General features: G+C 33.7%; 1 protein-coding gene across 1 annotated transcript; it reads left to right on the forward strand.

The window, feature by feature from the left end:
* Nucleotides 1–1,181: 1,181 nt before the first annotated feature.
* On the forward strand, nucleotides 1,182–6,797 carry LOC7472292 (probable LRR receptor-like serine/threonine-protein kinase At3g47570). Its single transcript, XM_024611469.2, has 5 exons — nucleotides 1,182–2,282; nucleotides 2,539–2,610; nucleotides 2,684–2,755; nucleotides 2,949–4,949; nucleotides 5,102–6,797. The coding sequence occupies exons 1-5, from the start codon at nucleotides 1,376–1,378 to the stop codon at nucleotides 5,467–5,469; spliced, it is 3,420 nt and encodes a 1,139-aa protein (XP_024467237.1). The 5' UTR covers nucleotides 1,182–1,375; the 3' UTR covers nucleotides 5,470–6,797.
* Nucleotides 6,798–11,214: the final 4,417 nt, after the last annotated feature.

Raw genomic sequence — 11,214 nt, forward strand, 5'->3', positions numbered from 1 at the left:
ATTGACCTTTCAATAATTTTTTCTGTCGTTAATTCAATATGTTAAGTATTGACATATATATATATATATATATATATATATATATATATATAGTTGACTGAGGGTGGAGTAGGCTTGTCATTCACCTAATTAGTCATCCTCCCTTGTTTCCTTTTTCATCGATTTCGGCGCTATCAATTCATACCGTATCCAGTAGTGGATCAAAATGTTAAACGCGTATTTAGTATGATAATGTTTGTTTTAAAAAAAAATTATGTTTTTTTATTTTAAATTAATTTTTTTGTATTTTTAAATTATTTTGATATGGGAATATAAAAATACATTTTAAAAAATAAAAAATATATTTTTTATATATTTTTAAATAAAAAATATTTTAAAAAAATAACCTTTACAAAATTCAAACTCGATCTTAAGTCAAGTCATCGGTCACGCTATATATTTAGAGACTTTGTAAAGTAAAGACCAACTAAAAATAAAAAACAGTGAACCATTTAGGTGGTGGCCCAGTGATAAGAGTTTGGGATCAAGAGGTTTGCTCCCTCTGTGGTTTTAGGTTCGAGCCATGTGGTTGCTCATATGATGGCCACTGGAAGCTTACATGGTTGTTAACTTCAGGGCCCGTGGGATTAATCGAGGTACGTGCAAGCTGGCTCGAACACCCACGTTAAATTAAAAAAAAAAAAAACAGTGGAGTGCCACCAGTTATACAATTACTCGATCAAACAAAAATAGTTATACAAGAATGTTTGAAGATGTGGTTGGGTATGCAATTGGAAAAGCGCATAACATGTGTTAATCCATGATACTGGTTAAAAGGGAAAATAAGTGCAGTTTGGTGAAAAACAGAGGAGTGATCCATTCCTCCATTGTTGACAATGGTGAAAATATTTATTTCAATTGGGAACAATTCACATCATTATACAATCCTCAACTACGAGCTATTACCTGGGAAAGTCATACAATACTAATCCATTCCTCCATTGTTGACTGCCATCATTTCTTGTCTCGCTCTATAGTTTTTCCTTGGTCGACCGTGAAAGAAGAAACATTTCGTCAACTGTCAAGACAGAAACACAAGAGTACAAGGTTTCTCTTGTAGGTGGTTTGGTGAAAAATCCCAATTAGCTCTTTCTTTTCCGCATTCAAACAACACTTGTGTTGACATATTGCCATGTGCCCTCCTTTTCTTTTTCTCTGCGTTTTTTTTTTTAGTGGAGGGACTGTGCTTTAGCTTATTTTGAGGTTTCATGGAGCCCAATCTCCTTGTATAAAGGAACGCCATTGATTTGCTCTTACTTTTATATACCAAATTCACCTACCTACAGCTTGAAACACACCCACTGTCATTGCTAAACATAACATCATCATCATCATCATGAGTTGTGTGGTGGCATTTCTATTACTGATAAGTTGCTTAATTGTTTGTTTGGCAATTCCCCATACCAACACAACTGATGAATTAGCACTCATGTCCTTGAAAAAACACATCACATTTGATCCTGGTAACATCTTGGCAAATAATTGGTCCACCGCTACGTCTTTCTGCAGTTGGATTGGAGTCGCTTGCAGTGCTGGCCACCAAAGAGTCACAAGCTTAAATCTTTATAGCATGAGGCTTGAGGGCACCCTCCCTCCTCAGGTGGGAAATCTCTCATTTCTAGTCTCCATAAACCTGAGCAACAACAGCTTCCATGGTTACCTGCCCCGTGAGCTAACACACTTGCATCGCTTGAAAGACATGAATTTGGCATACAACAACTTTGCTGGAGACATTCCTTCCAGCTGGTTTGCAATGCTACCACAACTTCAACACTTGTTTCTCACCAATAACTCTCTCGCAGGTTCCATTCCATCATCTCTCTTTAACGTCACTGCACTGGAGACACTGAACCTGGAAGGCAATTTCATTGAAGGAAATATTTCGGAGGAAATCAGGAATCTTTCTAACCTGAAGATTTTAGACCTGGGACACAACCACTTTTCTGGTGTCATTTCTCCCATACTTTTCAACATGCCTTCTCTACGGTTAATTAATCTCCGAGCTAACAGTTTATCTGGCATTCTTCAAGTGGTTATGATCATGAGTAACATCCCTTCCACCCTGGAAGTGCTTAATCTGGGTTACAACCAGTTACATGGAAGAATTCCATCTAATCTGCATAAATGCACAGAACTTCGTGTATTAGACCTTGAAAGCAACAGATTCACAGGAAGCATTCCAAAAGAAATCTGTACTCTTACAAAGCTCAAGGAGCTATATCTTGGTAAAAACAACTTGACCGGTACGTACCATTCCACTACATTCCTTATGCGCGTTCAGTTCATGTTAAATTACAAGTGTTTCTCTTGCTACAAGAATTCAAATACTTTAGTAGCGTTCTAGTACTGTAGTTTCCTGTTCTAGACTGTATAAAATAAAGAGAGGGACGAACTTTTTCATCTTTTCCGGTATTTTGATAAGTTATTTAGGCCAGTAATTTCCCTCAGACCGTTTTATAATTAGATCAAGTGTCACTGATGCTAACACTGACATTGCAGGTCAAATTCCTGGTGAGATTGCGCGTCTTGTTAGCCTGGAAAAGTTGGGCTTAGAAGTCAACGGATTAAATGGTATCTTCCACATCTTTGTTTTGACATTCTAACACTAGAGAAATGCCTGTACTAATTGATAGTGAAAGTACAGGAAACATACCGCGGGAGATTGGCAATTGTACTTATCTCATGGAAATACACGTGGAAAATAACAATTTAACAGGTACCATACTATGCGTTTTTACTTGTAGCGTTAGATTCTTGTTACTCATCTTTATCTCCCCGAGTGTATTTTGTTGCGGCCAGAGGCATACTTTTCCTGCACTGCATCATTTTTTTTTTCTGGTAGGAAGCTCTCTAAATGAATTATGTTGATGTTATAGGGGTCTGATAGGGAAGAGTTATTCTTATGGCAGGTGTAATACCGAATGAAATGGGTAACTTGCATACACTACAAGAACTGGACTTGGGCTTTAACAATATCACTGGCTCCATTCCATCTACTTTCTTCAACTTCTCAATATTGAGAAGAGTCAACATGGCTTACAACTACCTTTCAGGCCATCTTCCATCAAACACAGGTCTCGGGCTTCCAAATCTTGAGGAGCTCTACCTAGAGAAAAATGAACTTAGTGGACCAATCCCAGATTCTATCGGCAATGCTTCAAAACTGATAGTCTTAGACTTGTCCTACAATTCATTCTCAGGCAGAATTCCTGATTTGCTTGGAAATTTAAGAAATCTGCAGAAACTCAATTTGGCAGAAAACATTTTGACCAGCAAGTCTTTACGTTCAGAATTAAGCTTTCTCTCGTCTTTGTCAAATTGCAGGAGTTTAGCTTATTTAAGGTTCAATGGAAATCCATTGAGGGGTAGGCTTCCGGTTTCCATTGGGAATTTATCTGCTTCTCTTGAAGAATTGTATGCTTTTGATTGCAGAATTATAGGCAATATTCCCAGAGGAATCGGCAACTTAAGCAATTTGATAGGCTTAATCCTACAACAGAATGAACTGACTGGAGCAATTCCGAGCGAAATTGGAAGACTAAAACATCTGCAAGATTTCTCTCTGGCAAGCAACAAATTGCAAGGACATATTCCCAATGAGATATGTCATTTGGAGAGATTGAGTTACTTGTATCTCTTAGAAAATGGGTTTTCTGGATCACTGCCTGCATGCCTGAGTAACATTACATCTCTTAGAGAACTCTATTTAGGCTCCAATAGATTCACATCAATACCTACTACCTTTTGGAGCCTAAAGGATTTGCTACAGATAAACTTGTCTTTCAATTCTCTAACTGGTACTCTCCCATTAGAGATTGGAAATTTGAAGGTTGTGACAGTTATCGATTTCTCAAGCAATCAACTGTCAGGTGATATCCCAACCAGCATCGCAGACCTTCAAAATCTAGCTCACTTCTCCTTATCTGATAATAGAATGCAGGGTCCTATTCCTTCATCATTTGGTGACTTGGTAAGTTTAGAATTCCTTGACCTATCAAGAAACAGTCTCTCTGGAGCTATCCCCAAGTCCTTGGAGAAACTTGTACATCTTAAAACTTTCAACGTGTCGTTCAATCGATTGCAAGGAGAAATTCTTGATGGGGGACCATTTGCAAACTTCTCCTTCCGATCATTTATGGACAATGAAGCCTTATGTGGTCCGATTAGAATGCAAGTCCCGCCATGCAAAAGCATCAGTACTCATCGACAATCTAAGAGGCCTCGTGAATTTGTAATAAGATACATTGTACCAGCAATTGCATTCATAATTCTGGTACTTGCCCTCGCAGTTATCATCTTCAGAAGAAGCCATAAAAGGAAACTGAGTACTCAAGAAGATCCGTTACCTCCTGCAACATGGAGAAAAATTTCGTACCATGAGCTTTATAGAGCAACAGAAGGATTTAACGAAACCAACTTGCTAGGCACTGGGAGTTGTGGATCAGTATACAAAGGGACTCTTTCAGATGGATTGTGCATTGCAGTAAAGGTTTTCCATTTGCAGCTTGAAGGGGAGCTCATGAGATTTGACTCTGAGTGTGAAGTGTTGCGCATGCTTCGCCATCGAAATCTTGTCAAAATCATTAGCAGCTGTTGTAATCTTGATTTTAAAGCCTTAATACTGGAGTTCATACCTCATGGGAGCCTTGAGAAATGGTTGTACTCTCACAACTATTATCTTGATATCTTACAGAGGCTGAATATTATGATAGATGTGGCATCAGCATTGGAATATCTTCATCATGGCTGTACTAGACCTGTAGTCCACTGTGACCTAAAGCCCAGTAATGTCCTGATAAATGAAGACATGGTTGCACACGTGAGTGATTTTGGAATTTCAAGACTTCTAGGAGAAGGGGATGCTGTGACACAAACATTGACTCTAGCCACTATTGGTTATATGGCACCAGGTGATCTTTCTATTTTGTTTTTCAGAACTTACCTTTTTTACATAGACAATTACATGTTCAATGATTCTATATTTTCTTTTGAACTTCAAGCATATCTTGTATTTTCAAGCAATATTAAGATAGTTGATTAATTACCCCAAATCGGAATGCAGAGTATGGATTGGAAGGGATTGTGTCTGTGAAAGGTGATGTTTACAGCTATGGTATTTTCTTGATGGAAACTTTTACAAGAAAGAAGCCCACAGATGATATGTTTGGAGGAGAAATGAGCTTGAAGAATTGGGTCAAACAATCCTTACCCAAAGCAATCACTGAAGTTATTGATGCCAATTTGCTGATTGAGGAAGAACATTTTGTAGCTAAAAAGGATTGTATAACATCCATTTTGAATTTGGCCCTAGAATGCTCTGCAGATCTGCCAGGAGAGAGGATATGCATGCGAGATGTTCTTCCTGCTCTGGAGAAGATCAAGTTAAAGTACAAGAAAGATGTTGAGCGGTACTATTCCAGCTATGTTTGATCTTTTCTTCTATCATGTTTTTAGAAGATGTAATCATGCAACCCTCACAAGGAATGTCCAGAAAGCATGCATTAAAGTGTCGAGGGATTTGCAAGTTTTTTGTTACAAATAATAATAACGATACTGCATGCTGTCTGAGTGGATTGCCGAGAGCTTCTACCATTCAGAATCAGATTTGTGAAAGGTTAATATTCATAGCATGGCAATCACTGTATGATTCAAATGAATGATATCAATGGAAAAAGTTTATGATTCGTTCTTTGCAATAACATGCACACATCTTTTCCAGGTAAAATCTCAGTCTTTGATGAAGCCTTGCAGATATACTCTGCCTTGTCGCCTTGCAGAGAAAGGTGCTGTATCAAATTTAGATACTGATGCAGTAAATATAGGATTTATAGAAAATCTAGGACGGGTCAATACTAGAACAACGAACATGGTTTCTCTATCTGAAGAGGAAGTTGCAATGGCGCCCCTCTGATCTCCTTAATACCTACAGACCCTTCTCTTGAGAAAATCCTAGAGGTATATTCTCCTATAATACCTTAAAACTCTAATGATACATTTGAGAGATATACTTTACCTTTCAGGAAGAGGAGTGGAGCTGTGGAGGCTCTGGTATCACTTTTTCCAATTATGTATCTGTAGAAAATATCTTTGAACCACTCTAAAATTTTGCATGAGCACTCTCTTTATGTAGCATACCCTTCATTATTTATGAAGCTTTGATTGTTCCTAAGTGGACTTGAGCTATCCAAGAAGGAAATGGATGCTTTTTAGAAAAACAAAACTTGGACACTTGTGCCTCTACCAGCTGGGAAGAAGATGGTAGGATGAAAGTGGGTGGTTTTTTAAAAAAAAATTAAACATGGCGAGAATTCATTTGTCCCTTTTAGTGAACTTAGACTAGCTAGTACATCAATTCAATATGAAGAATGCATTTTTTCATGGTGACCTCAGAGAAGAAGTGTCCATGGAGGTCTCATTGAGGTATTAAGAAGAAATCAAATACTAGGTCTCATTGTCACATATGGAGTTCCAGGTTATGTTTTCCCTACTTTTCTCTTAAATGATGCATATTTGTATTATTATAGTTTGTGACTCAAAAACAGATATCGGAGCGAAGCTAGCAAAACATGTGAGGTGCAACAATGAGCATAAGGTGCAGGTAGAGCTAAAGACTTATACTAGAGAAGACAACATTAAGAATGAAGAGAGTTCTAGTTTAGAAGTTCAGCGACATGACAATATAGCTTCAAGCAGGCATAGAACCACTATCAGGTCACCCATCAGGTGGTTGGATTTTTTGAGATGTTTATGGTCTACTATAAATATACACTATGTAATCTTATTCGACATATAATGAAAATAAAGCTCCATGCTCCTATGGATATAGGCACATTATCAAAACACATTAAATTTTGTGTTTTTTCTAGTTTTTTCTACTATTGTAATATTCATCAATAATTGTTGTAGGTTTTTCATAACAGTTTTCATTCGAAAACATTATTTTTTAAGATTTTTTCTCTTAGAGCAACTCCAACACAGGAGCTAACAGGATTGCCAAAATAAAAATAAAAACTGTACTTTTACCTATTATTTTCAGTTTTAACAACTCCAACGGGATAACTATATGAATAGCTAAAATATATTTTCTTGCTCCGAAATGTTATTTCTACACTTCTCTATAGAACAGCCAAAAGCAAAAGAAAGTATATATTTTTGTTGGTCAATGTCTCTTTTCTTTGTTTTTCTCTTTAAAAACAGAGCAAAAATAAGAAAATAAACCTGCAAATCTCAAAGTCTTGTGCCTCAGCTTCTCTGTGGTTGGGAAAAATAAGAAGTAATTGTTCTTTAATTAATTAATAACATCAGTTATGCCTCTACTTTGTTAAAAAAATTAAATTTAAAGTTAAAATTATATCTTTTAACTTTCATGTTACTTTATTAATTTTATATTTAATTTTATAAATATAATTGGCTTTTCTAAATGATTTTTTATTGTTAGAAGACATATAAATAAAAAAACTATAATTACTATATTCAAAAAATTATTTTATCAATTTGACTATTTAAGATGATATCCTGCTACGATTTTGTATTTCCTTTTTCCCTTTTCATTGAGACCATTTACTGAACTCGCTTTTTTTGAATCTTAAACCATTTTTATGAAACATCCACAACAAAGCAGAAATAGAGTCCAAACCCCTGTTTTTTTATATATTTTTTCTTTTCCAAGTCACTTACCTGACTATCTAAGCATGCACACTTATTATCATAATTTAGTTTTTACCCTTTTTTTTTTTTTTTTTTTGTTTTTTTACCCATTTTATTTGCATAGTGTAGTTGCTACCTAACCTTCATGGCCAAAATTGTTTAGGCTACCATGGAAGGGTTTTTCTATAAATTTATTTTTAATATACAGTATAATTATTTTAATGCTCTTATGTTCAAAATTTTATAGGTTGCCATATAAAGGCTCTTTGGATCTTTTATTCTGGTTTTTGCATTAAACACAATGTGAATGGGGGTTAGTTTGGTCCTTTTAGAGATATAAAATTTAAAAATAAAAAAGAAGAAACGTCAAAAATCTTGGGAGAATGCGTCTGCGCGTGAGGCAAAGACGCCGCATTCAAGCGGCGTGTGACACGTGATACTGTGGCTAAAAACACCATAATATCATGTCACCAGCACCAGTGAGTAGCAGCGTTTCTATTGGGCTAGCGTGTGTATGGTGGTTCTCGATGATTTGGCTACGGTCGAGCTTTTTCTTTCCCCCCTCTTTTCTCTCTCATGACCTCGGGATGTGTGTTGGCCGAGAAAAAAAAATGTATCCTCCCATTTTATTTTCATTTCAGTTACATTCCTCATTCTTTTGATTGTTTGAGATCTTTTTTTAATTAATTTTTCTTTTCAATTTCATCCCTTTTATATTAAGTATTGTTTGATTTTTATATTAGATTTGATTCTCATTCTTTTAATTGCTATTTTTTTTTCTTTCTAATTTCAGCCCTTGAAATTTGATTTGACTTGACTTGTATATCAAATGTGGTCTTTATTCTTTTAATTAGTATTTTTTTTCTTTACAATTTTATCCCTTGAGATTTTATTTAGTTTGATTTTTATATCACATATGATCCTCATTCTTTTAATTAGTATTTTTTATATCTTTTTTATTAATTGATTTTCGTTTTGCAATTTCATCCTTCATCATTTTATCCTTTAAAAAATTAGGTTTCGTGATTTTTTTTATTTTGTTTTCATTGTTGGGTTATCCCGATCTCATGACCTAACATGTTGGATTAGCAAGTTCACCTGAGTGGGTTCAAGCCTTTTTTGAGTTATAGTTGCTATTTTTCTAATCCTTTCCATCTTATTATTCAACATTCAACATTGATTTTTTTTTAAAAAAAAAAAAACTATGTTTTGTTATTTTCTTTGTTTTATTTTTTTTTGCATTATCTCAGTCTTATAACCTGACCTATAGATTAGGCAGGTTGGCCCGAGCAGCCTTAAATTTTTTATTTTTTACTTATAATTGCTATTTTTCCCTTTGTATGGTTGAATTTTTTTTTCCAATTTAATCATTGATCATTTGGTTAGTTAAAAATTGAACTTCAAGGTTTTTTTTAATTTTTTTTTTTATCAAATGACTCGGGTAACGCATTTAATGGGTTAACACGGGTTGACATCGATTTTTTTTATTTTGCTTTTTATTTTTGTTTTCATCATTCAACATTGTTTTTTTCCCTTCTTTAAAAAGCGCTTTTGTTGGTTGAACATCTTTTTTATCTTCAAAATGTTTTTAATCCAACCCACAGCAGAACGCGGGCTACATAACTAATGAACAAAAAATGATGGGTTTTTTTTTTGCATTTCCCTTTTTTTATTTCTTTTTTGTCCCATTTTTTTTTAATTCATCATTCAACGTAAGCTTGATTTAAAATTTGTCCTTATAAATTATTTTAGTTTGTTCTATGAGGTTATCAAAGTTTCAAACAAACATCTTAATGTTTAGTTTGTTTTTAATTTTATAAGTGTCTATTTTTATTATTATATAATGAAGTAAAAAATAGTTTTAAAAAACAAAGTTCTTAAACTCAGCGGGGTCCATTACTCGGATTATGGATTTGACTGGTTAAGTCGTGAAGCCTGGGTCGATCCAATATATTGTCTCAATATTATATAAAAAATCATCTTGAATTTTTTTTTAAATCAAACCATATTTCTTAATGGTAGATCAAATTGGCTTTAGAATAAGAGCTTATTGATATTATAGTAGCGATTGCTTTTTAAAATGTTTTTTGTTTGAAAATGTATCGAAATAATTTTTTTTATTTTAAAAACTTTATTTTTAACATCGTCATATTAAAACTATCTAAAAAAACCAAAAATAATTAATTTAAAATATAAAAAAATTAAAAAATAATTTGTTTTAAAAGTGATTTAAAAAACAAATACTAGAACAACTGACATTACCTCAATAACAGCCCCAGTTTAATGCAAACTTTGCTGGCCGATTGCAATCAAAAGAAAAACTTGAAAGAACGTTACCCAATCTAGGCAAGTGGCTGAATCTTGACGGTGATGTTAACCTACTGTACGAGTATCACAGCGGAGGACCTGACAGGAGAGCTTATCAAGTAATCAGAGGTTTACTAAGACCGTTTATCACACTAGCCAGATTTTACTTTGACCGTGATAATGACAAAGCGTCACCAAACACCGACACCATAACCCATAGGCCATAGCTCCTTCTAGTTAGGGGTTTATTGACATTGAATTTTAACCCTTTTTTTTAAAAAAAAAAATTTATTTTTTTATGGGTTTAGAATTTGCGTGCCATGCTTCTTTTTTTTTATGCCAAAGGTGGATCTTAAAACCTAAAAAACCAATTTTCAATCTATATTTGTCTAAAATTTTAAAAAAAACTTTTATAATCTTAATAAATTAATTTTTAATCCAAAACACCTTTAAATTGATAAAAAAAACATAAAATCAAGCTAAAAAGATTTTTTTTCCTCAGACCCGATCTACATGTTCAAGTAATATGAAGGATAAAAAATACATCAATAAAATTTATTTTGTCAAATGGAACTCATTGACACTAATAACAAGTTTTTTTTTACATGAATGTGAAAAAATATTGATTTTTTCTCTATTAGATTAAAATTCTACGTTACCACTTTTATTTTTCGATGATTTTCTCTTACCTATCCCAAAACCAATGACTTAAACACAAAACAAATAAAAGGAAAAATATTGATTTTCTCTCTATTAGATTAAAATTCTACGTTATCACTCTTGTTTTTTTTTTATGACTCTCTTCCCTATCCCAAAACCAATGATTTAAACACAAAACAAATGAAAGTTTGGATCAAAATGTATAATTATCTGAAGGCATATTTTGCCAAAAATATATTGGATAAACAATGCTGGGACCAAGGAAGGACTATATTTTTCACCTATCTTTATTCTTGGTCTCTTTATCTTTCTTTTATTTTTATTTTTTTTTGCAAGATTGAGCATCAATCCTATATCAATATTTGTAATATAATAATAATCAAATAAAAATTAAATAAAAACAAACCACCAAACCCAAATCACCAAACCCAATTTCTAGAAAATAAATCAGCACTACTATTTTTCTTAATGGTACATTAAAAAACCAAGACCATTTAGTTTTTTCTCTTAATAGTGGTAAAAACTGTAACAGTAAAAAAATTCCAAAACTAGGCTAGATCT

The sequence above is a fragment of the Populus trichocarpa genome, chromosome 11 (genome assembly GCF_000002775.5).
Source record: "Populus trichocarpa isolate Nisqually-1 chromosome 11, P.trichocarpa_v4.1, whole genome shotgun sequence".
Taxonomy (NCBI): domain Eukaryota; kingdom Viridiplantae; phylum Streptophyta; class Magnoliopsida; order Malpighiales; family Salicaceae; genus Populus; species Populus trichocarpa.

What these genes read in the sequence shown, in the direction of transcription:
- LOC7472292 (XM_024611469.2), top strand. Translation starts at nt 1,376, where the DNA reads ATGAGTTGTGTGGTGGCATTTCTATTACTGATAAGTTGCTTAATTGTT. An exon ending in TGGTAAAAACAACTTGACCG is followed by an intron (nt 2,283 to 2,538) that starts GTACGTACCATT and finishes CTGACATTGCAG; the next exon opens with GTCAAATTCCTGGTGAGATT. An exon ending in GGAAAATAACAATTTAACAG is followed by an intron (nt 2,756 to 2,948) that starts GTACCATACTAT and finishes TTCTTATGGCAG; the next exon opens with GTGTAATACCGAATGAAATG.